The following is a 26,262-nucleotide window of genomic DNA, read 5'->3' as shown; positions in this document are numbered from 1 at the left end:
TGGTCCTGTCCTCTTTTGGAAAAATATTGGAAAGACATTTTTGATATTATTTCAACAGTTCAATGCTTCGATTTAAAACTCCATCCTATTACAGCAATCTTTGGATTGCCAATGGTAGAACATAGATCTTTGTCTTCTTCAGCCTCTCGAATGATAGCTTTTGTTACTTTAATGGCAAGAAGATCTATTTTGTTGAACTGGAAGGAAACTAATCCAACTACATTCCAATGGTTTTCTCAAACCATATTAAGTTTAAATTTAGAAAAAAATAGAAGTGATATTTTTGACCCTTTGGTTAAATTTGAAGATACTTGGAAACCTTTTATGCAACATTTTCATATGATGTAATCTGACCTATCAGAATCTTTTTTCTAAAATATGATGAGAGGAGCGGAGTTAACGACATTATTGAACATGTCTGATATAAGCTGTTGGTCTAGCCCTGTTTTGCTTTTTTTTGGGGGGGCGGGGGGGTTTCCTCTTTTTCTTTTGGGTTTTTTTTGTTTATATATTTTTTTCTTTTTATTTCTTTTTTAATGTTTAATCATAAATGAGTTTGGAAGTCTTTTATATCTATGTTATTTAAAATTCATTTTATGTATGCTGATGAACATTTTTCCAATCTCTTTGTACCAACTTTGTTATTGAGTTTATAATTTTGAAAAATAAATAGAAAGATTTAAAAAGAAAGAAAGAAAAAGAAAAGAACAGCTTACGAAAGGTTCAAAAAACTAGGTAATCATAGAGATCTAGAAGATTATATGGCTAGCAGGAAGGAGTTTAATAAAGAAATTAGGAGAGCCAGAAGGGGCCATGAGAAGGCCTTGGCGGACAAGATTAAAGAAACCCCAAGACATTCTACAAGTATGTGAAGAACAAGAGGATAAGACGTGAGAGAATAGGACCAATCAAGTGTGACAATGAAAAAGCATGTAAGTAACCAGAGGAGATAGCAGAGAAACTTAATGAGTACTTTACTTCAGTATTCATTACGGAAAAGGATCTTGGCGACTGTAAGGATGACTTGCAGCGGAATGAAAAGCTTGAGCAGGCTACTGTGGGAAGCGAGGGAGGAGATTGCTGAGCCTCTGGCGATGATCTTCGCACCATCAATGAGGACGGGAGAGGTTCCAGAGGATTGGAGGGTTGCGGATGTTGTTCCCTTATTCAAGCAAGGGAGTAGAGATAGACCAGGAAATTGTAGACCAGTGAGTCTTACTTCAGTAGTTGGTAAGTTGATGGAAAAGATCCTGAGAGACAGGATTTATGGCCATTTGGAGGCATAATAAGATTAGGAATAGTCAGCATGGCTTTGTCAAAGGCAGGTCATGTCTTACGAGCCTGATTGAATATTTTGAGGATGTGACTAAACACATTGATGAAGGTAGAGCCGTAGATGTAGTGTATGTATTTTAGCAAAGCATTTGATAAGGTACCCCATGCAAGGCTTATTGAGAAAGAGAGGTGGCATGGGATCCAAGAGGACACTGCTTTGTGGTTCTAGAACTGTCTTGTACACAGAAGGCAAAGAGTGGTTGTAGAGGTGTCATATTTTGCATGGAGGCCGGTGACCAGTGGTGTGCCGCAGGGATCTGTTCTGGGACCCCTTCTCTTTGTGATTTTTATAAATGACCTGGATGAGGAAGTGGAGGGATGGGTTAGTAAATTTGCTGATGACAGAAAGGTTGGGGGTGTTGTGGATAGTGTGGAGGGCTGTCAGAGGTTACAGCAGGACATTGATAGGATGCAAAACTGGGCTCAGAAGTGGCATATGGAGTTCAACACAGATAAGTGTGAAGTGGTTCATTTTGGTCAGTTAAATATGATGGCAGAATATAGTATTTATGGTAAGACTCTTGGCAGTGTGGAGGATCAGAGGGATCTTGGGGTCCGAGTTAATAGGACACTCAAAGCTGCTATGCAGGTTGACTCTGTGGTTAAGAAGGCATATGGAGCATTGGCCTTCATCAGTCGTGGGATTGAGTTTAAGAGCCACGAGGTAATGATGCAGCTATACAGGACCCTGGTCAGACCCCACTTGGAGTACTGTGCTCAATTCTGGTCGCCTCACTACAGGAAGGATCTGTAAACTATAGAAAGGGTGCAGAGAAGATTTACAAGGATGTTGCCTGGATTAGGGAGCATGCCTTATCAGAATAAGTTGAGTGAACTCGGCCTTTTCTCCTTGGAGCAACAGATGATGAGAGATGACCTGATAGAGATGTAAAAGATGATGAGAGGCATTGATTGTGTGGATAGTCAGAGGCTTTTTCCCAGGGCTGAAATGGCTAGCACCAGAAGGCATAGTTTTAAGGTACTTGGAAGTAGGTACAGAGGAAATGTCGGGGTAAGTTTTTTTTTTTACGCAGAGAGTAATGAGTGCGTAGAATGGGCTGCTGGCGGCGGTGGAGGCGGAAAGGGGGTCTTCTAAGAGTCTCCTGGATGGATACATGGAGCTTAGAAAAATAGAGGGCTATGGGTAAGCCTAAGTAGTTCTAAGGTAAGGACATGTTTGGCATAGCTTTGTGGGCCGAAAGGCCTGTACTGTGCCGTAGGTTTTCTATGTATATGAAGGTTCTCAGTCATTGGCGGGAGCGGAAGTGGAAGGCAGATGAAGCACCACCAAATGTGGTGAGTTCTTTCTCCGTACATGGGTATTTTCTTAAAAACAGTAGCCAGTGTGCAGACGTAGGAAGTGTCAGAGATATCGGTGGCAGCGAAAGGCAGACAGAGCACCACCAAACAGGGTGAGTTATTTCTCCTTTCGTGGGGGGGGGGGGGGGTCTTATTTTTTTTAAAAACATAAAAGAGAGATAGGTTCTAAAACAGCAGCTATTGTTGGGAGTGGGAACTCGAGTCAGAGTGGGAACCTGGGAGGCTTTGACTCAACAGGCTTCGACACGAAGAGGCTAAGGCCAAAGAAACAGTTAAGAAGGGTAGGTTTTTCTTTTTGTTATTGCTGATTTGGTCTTGGTTGCCCATAGTACAGTGCACACAGGCTGGCAGATATGACAGTAGAATGCTCCTCCTGTAGGATGTAGGAATTCATGGAACCTAATGAGGTGGAGGCGGAAAAATCTTGCTTTCTTCCCTTCCATATTTCCCATAATTACCATGCATTCTAACTCCTCTTTCCTAATCACATGTCCAATTAATGTGGATAAATGTGAGGTTATTCACTTTGGTGGCAAGAACAGGAAAACATTATTATCTGAATGGTGACCGATTAGGAAAAGGGGAGGTGCAACGAGACCTGGGTGTCATTGTACACCAGTCATTGAAAGTTGGCATGCAGGTACAGCAGGCAGTGAAGAAGGCAAATGGTATGCTGGCATTCATAGCAAGAGGATTCGAGTACAGGAGCAGGGAGGTACTACTGCAGTTGTACAAGGCCTTGGTGAGACCACACCTAGAGCACTGTGTGCAGTTTTGGTCCCCTAATCCGAGGAAAGACATTCTTGCCATAGAGGGGGTACAAAGAAGGTTCACCAGATTGATTCCTGGGATAGCAGAACTTTCATATGATGAAAGACTGGATCATCTAGGCTTATACTCTCTGGAATTTAGAAGATTGAGGGGGGATCTGATTGAAACGTATAAAATTCTAAAGGGATTGGACAGGCTAGATGCAGGAAGATTGTTCCCGATGTTGGGGAAGTCCAGAATGAGGGATCACAGTTTGAGGATAAAGGGGAAGCCTTTTAGGACCGAGATGAGGAAAAATTTCTTCACACAAGAGTGGTGAATCTGTGGAATTCTCTGCCACAAGAAACAGTTGAGGCCAGTTCATTGGCTATATTTAAGAGGGAGTTAGATATGGCCCTTGTGGCTAAAGGGATCAGGGGGTATGGAGAGAAGGCAGGTATAGGGTTCTGAGTTGGATGATCAGCCATGATCGTAATGAATGGCGGTGCAGGCTCGAAGGGCCGAAAGGCCGACTCCTGCACCTATTTTCTGTTTCTAATGGTCTCTTTGATGACTACACCTGCAGGAAGTGCAGCTAACTCCAGTTCCTGAAAGACCACATTAAGGAGCTGGAGTTGGATGCACTAAGGATCATCCAGGAGGCAGAGCACTTGATAGATAAGACTTTTGAGCAGGTGGTTACGCCCAGGTTGCAAATTTCAGGGAGTAGATGGGTGAACACCAAGAGGTAAAGGGAGAAAGCAGTCAGTGCAGGGTCCCCCTGTGGCCATTCCCCTTAGCAAACAGATATACCCCTTTGGATGTTGCTGAGGGGGATTACCTATCTGGGCAAGGCAGCAGCAGCCAGACCAAAAGTACTGTGGTCAGCTCTGAGCCTCAGAAGGGTAGGGTGAAGTCAAGCAAAGCAATAGTTATAGGGGGCTCAAAAGTTAGGGGGACAGATAGGAGATTCAGCAACAGGAAAAGAGAAACCAGGATAGTGTGTTGCCTCATGGGTGCTAGGGTCCAGGATGTCTCTAAGCGGTTGCAGAATATTCTTGAAGGGGAGGGTGAGCAGCCAGAGATCGTGGTACATATTGGTACCAACGACATAGGCAGGAGAGAAGTAGAGGTTCTGCACAGTAAGTTTAGGGGTTACTCCTGGTGCCACGAGCTAGGGAAGGTCAGAACGAGAATATAGCGCAGATGAATGAGTGGCTGAGGAGATGGTGCAGTGGGCTGGGTTTGAAGTTCTTGGATTATTGGAACCTTTTCTGAGGAAGGGGAGACCTGTGTAAGTGGGACGAGTTGTACCTGAACTGGAGGAAAACCAATATTCTGGGAGGGAGGTTTGCTAATACTATTGGGGAGGGCTTTTGATGCTTCAAAAAGGAGAGGGAGGGAGGCAAAAGAGGTGGGGGTGCAGCATTGCTAATCAGGGATAGTATCACATCTGCAGAAAAGGAAGAAGCCATGGAAGGATAGTGTACTGAGTCAATGTGGGTGGAAGTCAGAAACAGGATGGGGGCAATAAAGTTACTGGGTGTTTTTTTATATATAGACACCCCCACACCCCCCCCAATCGTAACAGAGACATCGAGGAGCAGATATGGAGGCAGATTCTCGATTGATGCACTAATAATAGGGTTGTTCTAATCTGAGATTTTAACTTTCCTAATATTGACTGGCATCTCCTTGAAGTAAGGTACTTGGATGGCGTGGAGGTGCGTTTAGGAAGGTTTCCTGTCGCAATACCTAAATAAGCCAATTGGAGGAGAGGCTGTACTTGATCTGGTATTGGGAAATGAACCTGGTCAGCTGTCAGATCTCTCAGTGGGAGAGCATTTTGGAAGCAGTGATCACAACTCTGTCTCCTTTACCAATGCGCTGGAGAGGCATAGGAGCAGACAATTTGGGAAAGCATTTAACTGGGCTGGGGAAAATATGGTGCCATTAGGCAGAAACTTGGGAGTATAAATCAGGAACAGACGTTCTCAGGGAAATGCATGCCAGAAATGTGGAAAATTTTCAGGGAACATTTTGCATGGCATTCTGCATAGGTATGTTTCATCGAGGCAGGGAAAGGATGGTAGGGTAAAAGAACCATGACGTGGAAAATCTAGTTAAGAAAAGGTTACAAAAGTTTCAAGAAGCTAGGTATTGTTAGAGCTCTACAAAGTTACAAGGTTGCCAGGAGCTTAAGAATGAAATCAGGAGAGCTAGAAGGGGCCATGAGAAGGCCTTGGTGAGCAAGATTAAGGAAAACCCCCAAGGTATTCTAGAAATATGTGAAGAGCAAGAGGATGAGCCATGTGAGAATAGGACCAAGCAGGTGTGATTGTGGAAACTTGTGCATGGAGTTGGAGGAGGTAGAGGAGGTACTTCAATGAACACTTTGCCTCAGTATTCACCAGGGAAAAGGACCTTGGCAACTGAGGGGATGATTTACAGCGGGCTGAAATCCTTGAGCATATAGACATTAAGAAAGAGGATGTGGTGGAGCCTTTGAAAAGCACTAAGCTAGATAAGTCACTGGGTCCAGGCGAAATATAGCCCAGGCTACTGTGGGAAGCGAGGGAGGAGATTTCTGAGACTCTGGCAATGATCTTTGCATCATCAACAGGGACGGGAGAAGTACCAGAGAATCGGAGGGTTGCAAATATTGTTCCCTTGTTCAAGAAAGGGAGTAGAGATAATCCAACCCAGGAAAGTATAGACCAGTGAGTCTTACTTCAGCAGTCTCTGAACAAGAGTCTTTCATGATCGTGACATCTGAACAGACACCAAAGTGTTTGTGTACAAAGCAGTGGTAATCCCAATGCTCCTGTATGCATCGGAAATCTGGACAACATATCGATGACATCTGAAGGCACTTGAAAGGTTCCATCAACACTGTCTTCGAAACATCTTAAATATCAGCTGGGAAGATAGAAGAACCAACATCAGCGTGTTAAAAACAAAACAAGCATTGAAGCCCATGTCATCAAGAACCAACTAAGATGAAGCGGTCATGTTGTTCGGATAAAAGACAAACGTCTGCCGAAACAAATCTTCTACTCCCAGCTTAAAGAAGGCAAACGTAAAAGAGGCAGACAACAGAAGAGATTCAAAGACATCTTAAAAGCCAACATGAAGAAATGTAACATCGACATCAGCAATTGGGAAACCAATGCCAAGGACAGGAAACTCTGGCAAGCCTCATCCGAGAAGGAACAACAACTTTCAAAGCTAACAGATGTGCAGAGTTAGAAGAAAATGGAAAGAGAGGCAGCAACAACCAAAGCCCAATCTGCCATCTGGAACTACCTGTCCTGAATGCAGAAGAACTTTCAAAGCCAAGATTGGACTCATAAGCCACTTGAGAGCCCATAAATACATCAACAGAACGAAGACCATCATCCTCGACCTCAAGGGATAGCCACCACGACGACTTCAGTAGTGGGCAAGTTGTTGAAGGCAAATCCAAAGAGGCAGGGTTTATGAGCATTTGGAGAGAAAGAATCTGTTTAGGGATAATCAGCATGGCTTTGTCAAGGGCAGGTCATTCCTTACGAGTCTGATTGAATTCTTTCAGGATGTAACAACACATTTTTGAAGATAGAGGAATGGATGCAGTGTATATGGATTTTCGGTAAGGCGCGTGATAAGGTTCCTCATGCAAGGCTCATTCAGAAAGTGAATGAGATCCAAGGAGACCTTGCTTTGTGGATCCAGAATTGGCTTGCCCACAGAAGAAAGAGGGTGGTTGCAGCTGGTTCGTATTCTGCACGGAGGTCAGTCACCAGTAGTGTTCAGCAGGAATCTGTTCTGGGACCCCCTTCTCTTTGTGATTTTTATAAATGAACTGGATAAGGAAGTAGAAGGGTGGGTTAGCAAGTTTCCTGATGACACAAAAGTTGGGGGGTGTTGTAGATAGTCTGGAGGATTGTCAGAGGTTACAGTGGAACATCAATAGGATGCAGAACTGGGTTGAGAAGTGGCAGATGGAGTTCAACCCAGATAAGTATGAAGTGGTTCATTTTGGTAGGTCAAATTTGAAGACATTGGTAAGACACTTGGCAGTGTGGAGGATCACAGAGATCTTGATATCTGTGTCCACAGGACACTCAATGCTGCCGTGCAAGTTGACAGTGTTGTTAAGGTGGTGTATGGTGTGTTGGTCTTCATCAACCGTGGGATTCAGTTCAAGAGCCATGAGGTAATGTTACAGCTAGACAGGACCTTAGTTAGATCCCATTTGGAGTACTGTGTTCTGTTCTGGTCACCTCACTACAGGAACGATATGGATTCTATGGGGAGAATGCAGAGGAGATTTACATGGATGTTGCCTGGATTGGAGCATGCCTTATGAGAATAGGTTGAGTGAACTTGGCCTTTTCTCCTTGGCGTGATGGAGGATGAGAGGTGACCTGATAGAGGCGTACAAGATGATGAGAGATATTGATCATATGGATAGCCAGAGGCTTTTTCCCAGGGCTGAAATGACTAATACGAGGGGGCATAGTTTTAAGGTGCTTGGAAGTTGGTACAGGAGGGATGTCAGCGACAAGTTTTGCCACACAGAGTGTGGTAGGTGTGTGGAATGTACTGTCAGCGATGGTGGTAAAGGCAGATACAATAAGGTCTTTTAAGAGACCCTAGGTACATGGAGCTTAGAAAAATAAGGGGCTAAGCAGTAGGGAAATTCTAGTCAGTTTCTAGAGTAGGTTACATGGTCGGCACCACAGTGTGGGCCAAAGAACCTGTAATGTGCTGTAGATTTCTATGTTCTATCCAGGTCATTGTATATTAAGCAGTGGTAACTTAAGGCAACTGGACTTGCTGTGTTGTCTGGAAGATGCTTCACCACTCTTCTGAGAGGCTCCTTCTGTTCTGATCCATGATGGGTAGATTTCCCGCTTATAAACTCTGAGCTGGTCAAAGGTATAGCAATCACACAAGACCATAAGACATAAATGAAGCCATCTGGCCCATCAAGTCTGCTCTGCCATTCAATCATGGTGGATCCCCTTTTCCCCTACTCAGTCCCACTCCCTGGCCTTCTCCCCACAACCTTTGATGCCGTGTTCATTCAAGAACCTATCAAGCTCTGCCTTAAATACACACAACAGCCTGGCCTCTGCATCTGCCTTTGATAATAAATTCCACAAATTCACCACCCTCTGGCAAAAGAAATTTCACCACGTCTGTTTTAAATGGGCACCCCTCTATCCTGAGGCTGTGCCCTCCTGTCCTAGACTCCCCCACCATGGGAAACATCCTTCCCACATCTACCATGTCAAGACCTTTCAACAATCGAAAGGTTTCATTGAGATCTCCCTGATCCTTCTAAATTCCAGTGAGTACAGACCTAGAGCATCCAAGCGTCCCTGGTATGATGACTGTTTTATTCCTGGAATCATTCTCGTGAACCTCCACTGAACCCTCTCCAATGCCAACACATCTTTTCTTAGATGAGTAGCCCAAAACTGTTCACAATACTCAAGGTGAGGCCTCACCAATGCTTTTTGAAGCAACAGCATCACATCCCTGCTCTTGTATTCTAGACCTCTTGAAATGAATGCTAACATTTAATTTGCGTTCCTCACCACCGACTCGACCTGCAGGTTAACCTTTAGGGTGTTCTACACAAGGACTCCCAAGTCCCTTTGCATCTCAGATTTTTGGATTTTCCCCCCATTTAGAAAATAGACTGCACATTTATTTCTTCTACCAAAGTGCATGACCAGGCATTTTCCAACATTGTATTCCATGTACGACCTTCTCACCCATTCTCCTGATCTGTCTAAATCCTTCTGTAATCTAAATCCTTCTGTAACCTATCTGTTTCCTCAACACTACCTGTCCCTCCACCAATCTTCGTATCATCTGCAAACGTGGCAACAAAGCCATTTATTCCATCATCTAAATCAGCGGTCCCCAACCTCCGGGCCGCGAACCGATACTGATCCACGAAGCATACAGCAGTGCAGTGGTAGTCGGGACGCACCCAGCACTTCTTTAAGAAAGAAGCTGAAATAAACAAGCTAATTAATTAGGTGCCGCCCAGCACGTAAATGTCGGCCCAGATCAGAGGCGATTGCCAATTGCGTCACCTCTGATCTGGGCTGACATTTACGTGCCGGGTGGCACTTAATTAATTAGCTTGCTTATTTCGGCTTTTTTCTTAAAGATGTGCTGGGTGCGTCCCGGCTACCGCTGCACCACTACATGCTTTGCCAATCGGTATCGGTCCGTGGCCCGGAGGTTGGGGACCACTGACCTAAATCATTGATATACAACATAAAAAGTGGTCCCAACACCGACCCCTGCAGAACACCACTATTCACTGGCAGCCAATCTTTTATTCGCACTCGCGATCTCCTACCAAACAGGCTATGCTCTAACCATCCCAGTAACTTTTCTGTAATACCATGAGGGTCATTCAGAATCAGAGAGGTAATGAGAGGGTTACTTGTCTTATTTTTGCATGAATGGAGGTGTGAATTGTGGTGGAGATGCTGGGGTAGAATTGTCAGGACTGCATAGCTGATGAGTGGTGTTGTTCCCCACCTCTCTGTTCAGGAATGGGTTTTCCAGTTTGACAAAGGTGGCTTCTTTAGCCCCTCTTTCAAACCACTGTTCTCCCTGTTCAAATTGTGCACATTGTTCTCATCAAAGCAATATCTCTTGACCTTTAGGTGGTGTCTTGTATACAGCCTAGTCCTGATCAGAGGTGTTAGCCCTCCTATGTTGGGCCATCTGTTCGTGGTGGTTGTTTTGTCTCACCAATATACAGATTTGTGCAGTTCTCATTGCATTGGATAGCATATACAATATTGCTCTGATTATGTTTGGGTGTAGGATCCTTGGCGTGGACGAGTTTCTGTCCGAGTGTGTTTGTAGGTTAGAAAAGCACAGGGATTTAGTGTTTGTTGAAAATCCTTCTGAGTTTCCCTGGAACTCCAGCTACATATGGGATGACTTTGTTTTTCCATCTGCTTTGCTCCTTACCTCTGTCTGCTGGGCTGATGTCCCTTCAGGTTTTTGTTGCTGCCCTGATGAAGGACCAGTCAGGATAGCCACAAGCTTTCAAGGCTTCTTACAAATATTGCGCACCTTTTCTTTAGCTGTAATGTCAATGGGCACATTCTTGGTGCTATGATGTACTGTTCTGATAACCCTCAACTTATGTTCAAATGGGTGATGAGAGTCAAACCGTAGATACTGATCTGTGTGGATTGGTTTCCTGTAAACTTCAATATCTTGATGTCCATTTTCTTTGATAATGACCCTCTCATTGCATCTACCACTGTTAACAACCCTCTTGTGATTGCTATCGCTTTAAACAACTCAAGAGTTTATAAGCCAGAAAACTACACCATGGATCAGAACTGCAGAAGCCTCTCAGATGAGTGGCAAAATGTCTTCTCGACAACACAGCAAGTTCAGTTGCTTTGATTTACTACTGCTTGATATTAAAGAATATGACTACCATGGAGGGAGCAAAAAGGAGATTGCCAGAGATGGTGAAAGGCTACATTTATTTCCCTTAAAAACAGAGAATAATGATAGGATTAAATGTAGGCTCCTGGAGCCAAGACAACAGAACTATCTGTTGAGCCACTCTTCCAGCCAGCCAAGTTATACAAACAACTATTTAAATCCTTCATCAGGACTGGAGGGGAAAAAAAAAGCTGAGGAGTCAAATGAGGAGGTGAGAACTCTGACTCATCTTATTTTCTCCAGTCCTGATGAACAGTCTCGGCTCAAAATGTCAACTATACTCTTTTCCATCGATGCTGCCTGGCCTGCCGAGTTCCTCCAGCATTGAGTGTGTTGCTTGGATTTCCAGTGTCTGCATATTTTCTCTTGTTTGTGATTAGACTACTTCTTAAATCAACAAGTTGGACACAAGATCCCCTCCATTTTAAGATCAATGAATGCCCATTGTTCAAAATACCAAACCATTATAATAGTGATGGTAGCCACTGGCAAACTGCTGCAATATATATTCTTTTAAAATGTGTGCCCATAAATCAAGTTCATAATTTTTAAAAAAAATCTAAATCTAAACATGCACCCAAAATTAAAAATGTGGATGTAGTTCCACTGATTTGAATACATCAGCTGCACCTTAAGGAGAAATTTGGACAGTTAGAGGTATATAGTTTGACTTTAAGAAAATTTATTTTATTCTATATCCAAAGGAATTCTTTGCCCAACAACTTCAAATACTGCTGTGTTCATGTGTCTGTCATGCTTGTTATGTTATTTCTCATTCTGTACTGGTTACCACGTTCTACGGTCAGGTATGTGAGAACTAAAATGTGTAACCAAACATACTGTTCATCCTACTGGTGTTATTTTAACTGTAGATGCAGTGCATTACAAATACTTCAAATATGTATAAGGGAACGTCGACTCAGACCATGAGAGGCCTGCGTCAGGCATTTTCATGCCTTACAGTATGTATAGACCTCCAATTATTTACTAAACTCTCCTTACATTTCAAATAACAAATGCTTTCAATAGTGAAAGCAAACACCTTGAAGGAAAATTAGTGGAATCATTTTTCATTCCCCAATCGTGAGACAATAATTACCTCAATATATGATATTTAGCAGTTTCTCCTTCCAAAGAGAAACAATGTCATTTTTAAAATCTAAGAGAACATTTTTCTAAATGTTGATCAAAAACATCATACATTTTCCTCGAGGCTAAAATTTTTGGAAAAAATGTAAAAATACATGAAATGTGCTAGTAAACACGAGGAATTCTGCAGATGCTGGAAATTCAAGCAACACACATCAAAGTTGCTGGTGAACGCAGCAGGCCAGGCAGCATCTCTAGGAAGAGGTGCAGTCGACGTCTCAGCCCGAAACGTCCACTGTACCTCTACCTAGAGATGCTGCCTGGCCTGCTGCGTTCACCAGCAACTTTGATGTGTGTTGCTTGAAATATGCTAGTGTCTGATTTTATTTTCATGGGACTTTTAATTTGCTTCATGCAATATTGGAGAACGATGGGGAGTGTGGATATAGAGAGGAACTGAGCTCCTGTTCAAAATATGGCACTTCTCAGTGATGTTTTTAATTATTAATTTAACTGTCACTTATTATCACAGTTTTTTTATTGAATTACCAGAAAGATACTATTGGAAGATATGGTTAATTCTCGCTGGGTATAACTAAAAGTCAAACACTATAGAGGTGAAGTGTGGTAAAAGTATGAATGGCCTTAAGGCTATGTAATTTCAGAGTATTACCTGTGGAAATAATTCTGAACTTTTATTTTTAGAAAAAAGTTATTTTGATTTTTATATGCTCCCTATACTTAAGTCTGTAAATAATATAAAAGATCAAAATAGTGAAGACCTACTTCTATCTCTTAAATTCAAATTGTATTGATCCCCTGTTCCACAAGATTAAAAATGATCTTTTTGGTTTGTTTATGTTAGGAACACAAGATAATCAATTAAATATTTTGTTGGTCATCTTGTTTGCGATCAGACTGTTTTTGAGATGCAACACGTTGTCCACCAATGTTAATGTTTGTCTAAGCCTCACTGGTGTAAAAATGGAATATTGCTAGAAACTTTAAAACCAAATCTAAAGCAGATGACAACACTTCAAACCATGTGACTAACATCTTGCTAACAGAAGACTCTTAGTAATTATAATGATGCTTCAGTCAAGCTATCCAAGCAGCATGTAGACTCAACAAGATCGCTGGCCCTCATGTCAGCTGTAGAGTTTTTCCACTGCAGCTGATCATCAATATGAACTTAAAGGCAAATTCCACGATCTTTAAAAATAGTTAGCTTATTTGCTCCAACAGCACTCATCACAAACCCTGAGACTTCAGACCTGTTCATTAACTTTTGCATGAGATGGTCCTTGATGAATAAGTAGTCTCACTATCTGTGCATCCCCTTTCCAAGCAGCCAAGTGAAGTGGATAGCATCCTTTATTATCTGCAATGTTAGTGGAGGCGTCGTTCTTCAGCAGCATTTCAACAACTTCCCTATGAGCAGAAAAAATATAATCACATCTTTAAACAGAAATGGTGGCAAGAAGATCCTGCAATACTTTCCAAACTGATGTTATTACATGAGAGACAGTAAATGGCTCAATTACAACTAAATGGTATTATTACAACGTCAATTTGCTTTCCAAGTTATGTTAAGTTCAATTATCTTTGAAAATAAAGCATTCTGTTCTCTCTTCATGGTCGCAACACACCATCTGGCCTTTATCTAGGCAATAATTGAACCAAAGTATATTACTAGTTACAACTGAGTTCACAGAGATTCAGTAATTTTTCTCCAAATGCAAGCCAATCTCCAAAATATGAATTCAATTTTATCAGAAAAATTTCTCATTTCAAATACTACAAAGAATAAAACAGGAACAGCCTTATCAACTTCATGCACTGAGTCCATAATTTAATTGACTGATCTGAGCCTCAATTCCATTTTCCTCCTTTAACCTATATCCCACATTACGAATCACTAATGAAAGTCTGTTGATCTTTATAATGTTTTATTTTGATAGTGTGGGGTGCAGAAGATCCAAATTTCCACTATACTGTGGTGATCATTCCCTGATGCAATCTCAAATTTGCAGGATTCAATTTTTTTATTCTCAATTCTAAAATCACAGGAAACATTTTCTCTTTAAACAGTTAGCATTGAACTAGATAAATATCAGACTTTCAAAGAATAAGGTAGCATCACTCAAGCCTATTCAACTGTTCACAATATGTGCCCATTTTAACCCTGGTACTTCTCTAGTAAAACTTAGTTTCCATCTAATCTTTACTGACAGACAAGATTGAACTTATTTTGTGCAGTGATTTGATTGGAAATGCCAATTTGCTCATTGAAACCAAATCAAATCTGACTTTGGTGCACATGCTCGAAACTTCAGGATGTTTCAGATTTTAGGACTGAACCTGCTGGTTTGCCAGGTCAGCATTAAAGTAAAGCACTCTGCTGGGAAAATAACACTTCGATCCAGTGGTAGGACAGCAACCAAGACCCCACTGTTTTTAAATAGTAATTTGCACTCTGTCTCTCTCTGTTCTTGAATACTAGTGTTAACTGGGATAGATGCAAAGCAGAAAAATGTCACTGAAAAATTGTTGGAATCTTTACACTTAGTTTTGTTATAGAAAAATGTTTGACAAATTAATTCATTCTTGGAAAATATAACATGCAGGCTGCTAAAGGGAATCATTAAAAATTGTATTTCAATTTTCAGAAAGCATTCATTCAAATATCAAATAAAAGTTATAACAAGCTAAGAGACTGTAACATTGGGAGGTAGTATGTTATCCTGGAAAAAGAATAAAACCCAAAATATATAGATCATGTGGGCAACCTCAAGCTGTGCGACACCACAGCATTCAATACTGAACTCAACATTTCCATTTCAGACTAAGACCAGCAGCCCTGAGAAAAGGAGTCACTCATGCAGAGACCCACTGTAATATGAAATCTACTCTACTACAATTTAGTTGAGGTCCATCTCCTCATTAAGAAACACTGACCTCCCTCCAGAGATACTGTCTGACCTGCTGAGATCCCCCAACATTCTGTGCGCTGCTTAAAATCTCCAGCATTAACAGAACCTCTTCAGTCTCCATCTAGTGCTTTAATTTGGTTTTCTCGGGCCTTGAACGGGTGACCTTGTACTTCCCCAGAGGATTTTTGTTCCAACTGAAACTTTGTGCATCAGACATATGGCACAAGCAAACACTTCCCAATGATTTCCCAGTGACTAAGCAAATCTTAATTAATGTTACAAAATTAGGTTTAATTTCATCAAATTACATGTATTTCAATTTTGTGGCAACAAATAAAATTTTGACATCTCTGTAGACCATGCCTTTCCTAAGTATAATTAAACCAAAATGATTATTGCTACTTGGGCTTAGTTTGCACCCTCAATATCATTAGCTCTATGAACTTCACTGATTCAGCTGTTTATAAGCACATTGACGCTCCTCACTGATAATGTTGTTTACAGTTACTGTTCTATAGATTTGCTAAGTATGCCCGCAGAAAAAGTATCTCAGGGGTGTGTGGTGACATGTATGCACTCTGATAATAAATTGAACTTCTAAACTTTCTCCATTGAACAATGGCAGACCTTCTTTGAGGGCAAAAACAGGATATCTTCAGCAAATCATAAAAACTTTCAAGACTGCTTTATTCTCTTTCATTTTCAAAGTAATGCAAAACTATTACACTGAGATATATAGTCAGTCAACACATTTTACACTGAATGCTTCATTCTTTCAATAAAAGACCAAAATTCCAAATTTTTCATCCGCTAGTTCCTCACTTACTTTTGTCCATTTAGAGCAGCATGGTGCAGTGGAGTATATCCCGAGCAATCCACACAATTGACATTTGGCCCTCTCCAAATACTGAAATAGAAAAAACATTCTTTCAGAAATATTACTTTATTCCAACATAGTCAATGAAGTCAACACAAAAATCTAAGTATACAACATGAATCTTTGCAGGAAAAGAACTGGACTCATTGTGACAGTGCATTGGAAGATAAAGTGTCTCAACATAACATGGCAAGACAAGGCTACATACAGTGGCATGCAAAAGTTTGGGCACCCCTGGTCAAAATTTCTGTTACTGTAAATAGCTGAGTAAAAGATGACCTGATTTCCAAAAGGCATAAAGTTAAAGATGACATATTTCTTTAATATTTTAAGCAAGATTACTTTTTTTTATTTGCATCTTTCACAGTTTCAAAATAACAAAAAAGGAAAAGGGCCCGAAGCAAAAGTTTGGGCACCCTGCATGGCAGTACTTAGTAACACCCACTTTGGCAAGTATCACAGCTTGTAAACGCTTTCCGTAGCCAGCTAAGAGTCTTTCAATTCTTGTTGGGGGGGATTTTTGCCCATTCTTCCTTGCAAAAGGCTTCTAGTTCTGTGAGATTCTTGGGCTGTCTTGCATGCACTACTCTTTTGAGATCTATCCACAGATTTTTCATGATATTTAGGTCAGGGCACTGTGAGGGCCATGGCAAAACCTTCAGCTTGCGCCTCTTGAGGTAGTCCATTGTGGATTTTGAGGTGTGTTAAGGATCATTATCCTGTTGTAGAATCCATCCTCTTTCCATCTTCAGCTTTTTTTTTTACAGACGGTGTGATGTTTGCTTCCAGAATCTGTTGGTATTTAATTGAATTCATTCTTCCCTCTACCAGAGGAATGTTCCCCATGCCACTGGCTGCAACACAAGCCCAAAGCATGATCAATCCACCCTCATGCTTAACAATTGAGATGTTCTTTTCATGAAATTCTGCACCCTTTTTTCTCCAAACATGCCTTTGCTCATTGCAGCAAAAAGTTCTATTTTAACTTCATCAGTCTACAGCACTTGTTTCCAAAATGCACCAGACTTGTTTAGATGTTCCTTTGCAAACTTCTGACGCTGAATTTTGCGGTGAGGACGCAGGAAAGGTTTTCTTCTGATGACTCTTCCCTGAAGGTCATATTTGTGCAGGTGTTGCTGCACAGTAGAACAGTGCACCATCACTGCATAGTCTGCTAAATCTTCCTGAAGATCTTTTGCAGTCAGACGGGGGTTTTGATTTGCCTTTCTAGCAATCCTACGAGCAGTCCTCTCAGAAAGTTTTCTTGGTCTTCCAGACCTCAACTTGACCTCCACCGTTCCTGTTAACTGCCATTTCTTAATTACATTACAAACTGAGGAAACGGCTACCTGAAAACGCTTTGCTATCTTCTTGTAGCCTTCTCCTGCTTTGTGGGCATCATTTATTTTAATTTTCAGAGTGCTCGGCAGCTGTTTAGAGGAGCCCATGGCTGCTGATTGTTGGGACAAGGTTTGAGGAGTCAGTGTATTTATAAAGCTTTGAAATTTGCATCACCTGGCCTTTCCTAATGATGATTGTGAACAAGCCATAGTCCCAACAAGCTAATTAAGGTTTGAGACCTTGGTAAAAGTTATCTGAGAGCTTAAATGTCTTGGGGGGCCCAAACTTTTGCGTGGTGCTCCTTTCCTTTTTTTCACTCTAAAATTATAGAAAACAAAAATAATACACTAATCTTGCTTAAAATGTTGAAAAGAAGGTTTCATCTTTAACTTTATAACCTTTTAATCTTCTACTCACTTAACTATTCACAGTAACAGAAATTTTGACCGGGGTGCCCAAACTTTCACATGCCACTGTATCCTTTATCATTCTTGACTACACTCCTACACTGAGGAATCAATCAGAAAGCAAATTTCTCTTGAGGACAATTGTCATCCTTCCACATTTCCATGTGACTGAATATTACCAACTCAAACAATAAACTTGCAGTCCTGTAAGGACAAAAAAAAACAGAAGCTGTTGTGCTTTTCCTTGCTACGTTACCCCATTCAGAAATTGGCATAGAAAATGCTTTACATTTTCAAGAAACTTTTCGAAATTAAGCTTTGCCATTAACCATTAACATTTTCACATGGCAACAAATGGCAGCCATTGCTCTTTAGGCTGCCCTTGACAATATTATCTGCATGATATATTGTCTGACAAAAGAGGTGGAAATTGTGCAGCCCCTGCTACAAGTGATATATCAATAGATCTCTGATGCTGGGAATCTAAAATAAAAACAAAAAATATAGAAACATTAATGTTTGAATACAGGAGTATATCCAACATTTTCTACCTTTATTATATACTATTTGCAGGGTACCTGGAACATGAGTGAATCAGGCAAGCTATTAATGTTAAAAAACTATCAAATTTAAATATTGTCTTTAAATTTAAAGACAGTCACAGTGCATGGTCTGAATAAGCAAATTCTGTCATTGCACCTAACTATGTTTCATTAACTACAGAAAGAGAAATTAAAAGGAGGATACACTGGATGAAAACCTGAATATTAAAATACAAGGATAAATAGTTTTCAGTGACCGAGTGGCTGACCCACAGTCAGTATAAAACTATTAAAAGGGTACTTTGACTGAAGTAAATAATCCCCTACTTTCTAATTGAAAATCAAAATCACTGAAGATGAAGATCTGAAATAAAAACAAAACACTAAAAATATGCTTTGGATGAGGGCCGCATCTGTTAAGAGAGAAACAAGAAAACATTTCAAGTCAATGATCCTTCAGAAGAAAGGGTTATGGAAAGCTGTTACTATTCTGAAACTTTAACTGTGTTTCTTCCTTCAGAGGCTACGGACCTGCTGAGAATTTTCTGCACTTTTCATTTTTATTCCTTAATTTTTGCACTGAGCTTACACAATATCTTCAGTACAAATTCAGGAAACTTATGATACACGATTCATTTGATTGGAAGTCAGCAAATCACTATGTTCACAAAACTAATGGTAGAGCCGTGCACTTTGCTCAGGAACTTACAGCTTTCAGTGTTCAACCATCGGATTTTCCTTGTGCTAAGTTGTCATAACATCAACTCGCCATGAATTTGATAACATTCTTTTGGCCAGTATGGAATCTTAACACTTGTCATTATTTTCTGTGGATTTTCCCCCATGTGGAATGGAGATGTCAGTGGAGGGTGAAAAAAAATTGCAAAGCAGCTAAATTAAGTGAACCCTTTTCAAATGGGCAGTCAGAATGCTAATTTCCCCATCTTGACAATCTCTGAGGCTAGCTCATTAGCTAGAGATGCAATGTGGAATCCCACACAACAAAATTGTAGCAGCTCAACTACAGAAAAGCTCAACAACTTCAGCATAACTGGTTACTAAGTACACAGATGAGCAACGCCTTTTACACTATTTTCTCTTGTGTGAGACCTCCACCAAATAAATTTAAAATCTGCAATGCAATCCTCAACTCAAACATGAGCACACTGCACCACCTTAAATTCAAAATGAATATTTTCTCTTAATTTGCCGAAGTTTTAATTCAAGCCCCTGTAGAAATGTACTTGTAGTAAGAAAATGGAACTTGTATTGCACTAGAGTGCTTTGCTAATAGTATTCGTGCAACATTATGCCAATGGAACCAGAATCCTTGACAAACTACAGACCAGCAGATGCATGACTGGAAGAATGCCAACTCCTCTGATTAAACCCAAGGACAGATTGTACCCCTCCAATGAATTGAACCATGGGTAGTTGTACTTGTGTATGAAGGAGTGGTTATGCTGTCTTTTTTGGAGGTGATCACCGGCGCTTGTGTGGTGATGGTCTCCCCTTGCTGCAAGCAAAATAAATGCACTTATGATTGAACCACTCAAAGTTATTTGCTATTTGTTACGGGACGTAGCAAGAAGGTGCTTGACACCCATAATTTGTTTGGCCTTGACCTGCACATCACCTCCTGTAATTTTCCTTTGTTTGCATGAAAATTTCCACATCACACAAGAATTTCAACACCATGAACTTTCTAAATAGTTGGTTTCATTACTTCACAGAATGCCATTTAATACAGAATGACAGCAAATAAGATTCCACCTTTGAGTGTGGTGGAACAATAATTCCAACACATTGGAACAGTAAAGCTTGAACAAATATCCAAAAATGGTTCCAATGCTAACCTTAAGTGCATCTAATTGATCTAAATTATGCCAATTCTTCTGGTTAGTGTCAATACGATATTTGCCGAGGTCAAAGAACAGTTCTCAGGTAGCACACATTGCACGTGGAAAAAAAACCTTGAAACAAAATCAAGATAACACCTGAAAAAAAACCTGGCCCTCCCTGCACCACTGTAGCATAGCAGTTATCACAAGGCTATTGTAGTTCAGAGAGTCAGAGTTCTGAGTTCAATTCCAATGCCATCTGTAAGGAATTTGTATGTTCCTCCCCATGAACACATGGGTTTCCTAAGGGTGCTGTGGTTTCCAAACACAATCTAAAGATATACTGGTTAGTAGGTTAATTGGTTATTGTAAATTGTCCTGTGATTAGGCCAGGAATAAGTAGTTGGGTTGCTGGGCAGTGCGGCTCTTTGGGCCAGAGGGCGTGTTCCATGTTGTATCTCTAAATTAAAATGTTACATTTGCAACATCCAGCAGAATCAGAAGCTGAACTGAAATTATTACCTCATGAGAAGCTTCTAATTTATGGCTGAGAGGTCGATATTTACAAACCACTCATTATTGCTGCATCTTAATTTGTTTTTATTTGGCAATGTTGGAACCAATTATTTCTGGTCTTTACACATCAAATTTTTAAAAATCTGTTTTTATCTGTTAAAGACCTTGATAAAAGCATGAAAACTTTTTTCCTTTTAAATCAATTGCACTGGAGTGGACAATGTATAAAAAATTTTTAAACTTTTCTTGCTACACATGGTTTTATGCAAACATGACTGCATTATGTGTTAACTGTGTTCTGGAATCCAAATTATGTTCAAGTCAGCTGTGTGGGAATTCACTGTATGATGTTACAAACATCTATTCTATTTTAAAAGGCAGTGACCAATGCAAATTGGAGTATCCATTTCTAAATAAACCACAATTTTACTGTAGAAATAAAACAATATTCTAACTCAGAATGCATCCAGAGATGTTCACAGGAAAATGGTTTACTACGACAATATGTAAATAATTGTGTTTTGAAAAAGTTCACTGTGGAGTTTGACCATAAAATTAATGTTTATCCATAATAAAAATGCTCCACAACACAAATTCTATACACATAACAGTACCACACAGGAACAGGCCCTTCAGCCCAATGTCTGTGCTGACCACAACGCCAAACTAAATCCCATCAGCCTGCACATTGATGTTTTCCTCCATTCCCTGCCTGTTCACATCTGTCCAAATGTCTCTTGAGTTTTGCTATCATATCTGCTTCTGCCACCTTCCCAGCTGCATGTTATAGGTAGCTACCACTGCATGGGGAAATAACCCCACAAATCTCAAAATTTTCCCCCTCTCTCACATTTCTACAGTGGTATGCATTCCTTGCTTAAAATGAGTACAGCTGCAACTCCAACACCACTCAGCCTGAATAACTGGTATCTTAATCGTGACTTGATACCTTCACTCCCTCCACCACCAGTCTATCATGTAGAATTAACATTTGTTTACCAAAGCTATTCTGACAGCACCGCACAAACTCATAGCCTCTATCATCAATACAATGCCAGCCGTGCACCAACATTTTATAACACAAATGGCAACAATTCATGCATTAAGTCCGCACTGGCTCTCAGAGCAATCCCATCTCTAATTTCCAGGGATTTTTATTCTCTCTCATTTGTCCATCAATTCAACCCGATTCTCCTACCACCTTCTATAGTAAGAAAAATCTGTGGCAGCCAATTAACCAAACTAACAAACCTTTAGGGTTGGAAAGAAACTCAAGCATTATGAGGAAACTCACAGTCACAAGAAAAACATGTCAGCTCTACAGAGACTGCCCCAGGAATCAAGTTGATCGAGCTATGAGACTTTATCAGCACTTTTATGCTGTCCAACTGTGCTGTCCATGTCTCAGAAGTACACTTGCATTCTTTCCGAGTCACTGGGCCTAATTCCTGATATCAACTGTCCAGCTGGACTATGAAAGTATTTTTTGTCTGATATAATAGAAACATAGAAAACCTACAGCACAATACAGCCCTTCGGCCCACAATGCTGTGCCAAACATGTACTTATTTTTGTAATTACCCAGGGTTACCCATAGCCCACTATTTTTCTAAGCTCTATGTATCTATCCAGAAGTCTCTGAAAACACCCTATTGTATCCGCCTCCACCACAGTCACCAGCAGCCCATTCCATGCACTCACCACTGTTGGCATAAAAAACTCTCCCCTGACATCTCCTCTGTACCAACTCCCAAGCACCTTAAAACTGTGCACTCTCGTATTAGCCATTTTAGCTCTGGGAAAGAGCCTCTGACTATCCACACAATCAATGCCTCTCATCATCTTATACACCTCTAACAGGTCACCTCTCATCCTCCATCACTCCAAGGAGAAAAAGCCAAGTACATTCAGCCTATTCTCATAAGGCATGCTCCCCAATCCCCCTTGTAAATCTCCTCTGCACCCTTTCTATAGTTTCCACATCCTTCCTGTAGTGAGGTGACCAGAACTGAGCACAGTACTCCAAGTGGGGTCTGACCAGGGTCTGATATAGCTGCAACATTACCTCTCAGCTCCTAACCTCAATCCCACGGCTGATGAAGGCCAATACACCATATGCCTTCTTAACTACACATTCAACCTGAACAGCAGCTTTGAGTGTCCTATGGACTTGGACCCCAAGATCCTCCACACTGCCAGGAGTCTTACCATTACAGGTTTCCCCCCGCTATCCGAATGTCGAGCATTCCTATGAAATCACTTGTAAGCTGAAATGGCGTAAAGCAAAGAAGCAATTACCATTAATTTATATGTGAAAATTTTTTGACCGTTCCCAGACCCAAAAAATAACCTACCAAATCATACTAAATAGCACATAAAACCTAAAATAATACCAACATATAGTAAAAGCAGGAATGGTATGATAAATACACAGCCTACATAAAGTAGAAATAATGTATATACAGTCTAGTTTCACTTAACAGAATCGGGAAGTTTGAGCCAAAATCAATTTGTCGAAAAAAAAATCGGCACGTACATGCATGTGCACGTCATGCATTCGCACGTACACGCATTCGCACGTCACACATGCACACACACCTGCCCGTGCAAGGCTTCATGGTCATGGTAGTCTTTCTCCAGGTAAACACAAGTTTAAAGCGAGCATCTTTTTTCGTAAAAGCGAAAATCCTCTTTCAGTTAGCGAAAACAGGTACTAATGTAGGTCCTTCGTAAAAGCGAAATGTCGTAAAGAGAACGTTCGGAAAGCGTAGGACACCAGTACTACATTCTGCCATCATATTTGACCTATCAAAATGAACCAACTCACACTTACCTGGGTTAAACTCCATCTGCCACTTCTCAGCCCAGATACTACAGCAGATCAGAATAGCTCACACCATTTTAAAGAACTAGGGATGGTCAAAAAATGCTGACCTGCCCTGTGATGCTCTGATTGATTTTTTTAAAACAAAGGATTACCATTTCACCATAGTTCAAGCAATTTGCCTGTCATCCTGCTCATATCATAAAGATAGTGCAAGTTATAATAGAATTCACTCAGCATCTTAAGTCTGTTGATCAACTATAAAGGACACAATTAGTCATTATTGGAGAACAGAACCATTCCATCATGGCTGATACATTATCCTTCTCAACCCCATTTTCCAGCTTCTGGTTCAGGACCCTTCTCTCTGGGAAACATTCTCTCCACATCCACTCTATCTAGGCCTTTCAATATTTTATATTTAATGAGATTCCCCTTCCCACACACCCCTGCCACCCCATGCTTCTAAACTCCAGTACAGGGCCAGAGCCATCAAATACTCCTGATATGTTAACCCTTTCCTTCCCGAAACCATTCTTGTGAACCTCTTCTGGACCCTCTCAGATGCCAGCATAACTATTCTTAGAAAAGGAGCCAAAAGCTGCTCACAATACTCTTCATGTGGCCTGGCCAATGCCTGAGGAAGCCTGGGCATTACATATTTATTGGTATATTCTAGTCCTCTTGAAATGACTACTTCCATTGCATTTGCCTTGCTTACTACCAACTCAACCTGCAAGTTAACCTTTAGGAAATCCTGCATGTGTTCCTTTGCGCCTCTGATTTTTGAATTTTTTCCCGGTTTAGAAAATAGAAGAGGCCTTTGTTCCTTCTTCCGAAGTGCATGACCATAGACGTCCTTGCACTATATCCCATTTGTCACTTTGAACTCCCTGCTTCCTCAACACTACCTGACCCTCCACATATCTTCATATCATCCTAAAACCTAACAAAACCATCAATTCCCTCATCCAAATCATTGATGTATAACGTGAAAAGCAGTTGTCCCAACAATGACCTCTGCGGATCACCACCAGTCACCGGCAGCTAACCAGAAAAGGTCAACTTTATTCCCACTTTTTGCCTCCTGTCAGTCAGCTAATCTTCTACAGTGGCATGCAAAAGTTTGGGCACCCCTGGTCAAAATTTCTGGTACTGTGAACAGCTCACCGCGTAAAAGATGAACTGATTTCAAAATGGCATAAAGTTAAAAATGACACATTTCTTTAATACTTTAAACAAGAAAACTATTTTATCAACTTGACTTGAACTGAACTGAACTGAATTGACTTGGAAAGAAACCTGCAAGTGAAGGTATTCCCATGCATCTCTTGTCCACCTCCTTTGTTGTAGTAGAGATATAAACATCATTTCATATAAAGATTTATAGGTCAGACAACACACATCAAAGTTGCTGGTGAACACAGCAGGCCAAGCAGCATCTGTAGGAAGAGGTGCAGTCAACATTTCAGGCTGAGACCCTTCGTCAGGCGTAACTGAAGGAAGAGTGAGTAAGGGATTTGAAAGTTGGAGGGGGAGGGGGAGATCCAAAATGATAGGAGAAGACAGGAGGGGGAGAGATAGAGCCAAGAGCTGGACAGGTGATAGGCAAAAGGGGATACGAGAGGATCATGGGACAGGAGGTCCGGGAAGAAAGACAGGGGGGGGGAGGGACCCAGAGGACGGGCAAGAGGTATATTCAGAGGGACAGAGGGAGAAAAAGGGAGAGTGAGAGAAAGAATGTGTGCATAAAAATAAGTAACAGATGGGGTACGAGGGGGAGGTGGGGCCTAGCGGAAGTTAGAGAAGTCGAAGTTCATGCCATCAGGTTGGAGGCTACCCAGACGGAATATAAGGTGTTGTTCCTCCAACCTGAGTGTGGCTTCATCTTTATAGGTCAGAGATATTTTTTTAAAATGTCAACTGTTACATATTCTTAAAGGATGCACTAATGAGACAGAAAATATTTATATATTCAATCATCATGTAGATTCTGATAACAGGCTCCCCTGTTTGTTATTAACCAATGGTACAGCTCTCTAATTGTTCATAGACTTCCATCATATACTTATCAACTTGAGCTTCCAGTAAAGGAAGCCAACTCAACCGCTTCATATAAATACTGCTCTGTTGACAATAACTGAACAATTAATGTACTAACGGTAAACAGCTGTGCAAGATAATTCTATTCTGGCATTTTGAAATGAATGGATCGTCTTCCAAACAAAATAATTAACACTAATTTTGCAGAAAGTGGCACCATGTATTAAATGTACTAGTTTTAGCAGAATACATTGGTAATTAACAAAGTTTCATGTTTAGTCATGTGATCCCAAATTTGTTGTGGCTTGGATGAGTTTTAACATCCAACTGGAAGCAAGCCAGAAGATTAATAAAATGTAATGCAGACATCCCACCTCTCCCAGAAGTTCCGGGAGTCTCCTGCATATGAATAGTGGCTCGCTGATGCCCGCAAATTATATACAATTTAACGGAAATCAATTTTTTTGTGAGCGAGTGAGCGAAAGAAAGCAAGAGAGAGCGACCATGAGAGCGAGAGCAAGTAAGCGAGAGAGAGAGCGCGAGCGAGCGAGCGCAAGCGCACCATGGCAGAGTGTTCCAAAAAAAGAAAATATAAAATATATGTCACCCCAGACTACACAAAAGTACACCCCTGCCTAATAGGGGTCAAAATAATGACAATGTTGCTCGCTGCACTGTTTGCAACAGTGACTTTTCTATTGCCCATGGTGGGTTAAGACTGTAAAAGATATGTTGAGGTGAGTTTAACAGGTGTCATTCGTTCATTAGCATAGCTAACGTTATTTAAACTAGCTGGCTAGCTGCTAGGGAGCTACTCTATTGCAGACATCCCACCTCTCTCGGAAGTTCTGGGAGTCTCCCGCAAATTGATGATGCTACCTCCCTGAAATGAGTTTTTGCAGGGTGGGATGTCTGGTAATGTAACATTAGTAAGGAATACATATCAGCATTCAGGCGAT

At 41.0% G+C, this 26,262-nt stretch overlaps 1 protein-coding gene across 12 annotated transcripts in view; it reads right to left on the bottom strand.

Moving 5' to 3' along the window:
* The window catches only part of LOC140209900 (ankyrin repeat and SAM domain-containing protein 1A-like), a 409,914-nt gene that overhangs the window by 326,908 nt on the left and 56,744 nt on the right, over positions 1-26,262 (bottom strand). For all 12 annotated transcript variants that reach the window (XM_072278542.1, XM_072278543.1, XM_072278544.1 and 9 more), the window contains exons 2-3: positions 15,739-15,819; positions 13,254-13,410 (exon numbers count right to left, since the gene is read on the bottom strand). In XM_072278542.1, the coding sequence (XP_072134643.1) occupies positions 13,254-13,410; positions 15,739-15,819 (238 nt within the window). The remainder of the gene's footprint in view (positions 1-13,253; positions 13,411-15,738; positions 15,820-26,262) is intronic.

The sequence above is a fragment of the Mobula birostris genome, chromosome 14 (assembly GCF_030028105.1).
Source record: "Mobula birostris isolate sMobBir1 chromosome 14, sMobBir1.hap1, whole genome shotgun sequence".
In the NCBI taxonomy this organism is placed as follows: domain Eukaryota; kingdom Metazoa; phylum Chordata; class Chondrichthyes; order Myliobatiformes; family Myliobatidae; genus Mobula; species Mobula birostris.
The sequence above is the reverse complement of the archived record's forward strand: the minus strand, read 5'-3'. Positions and strand labels throughout refer to the sequence as shown.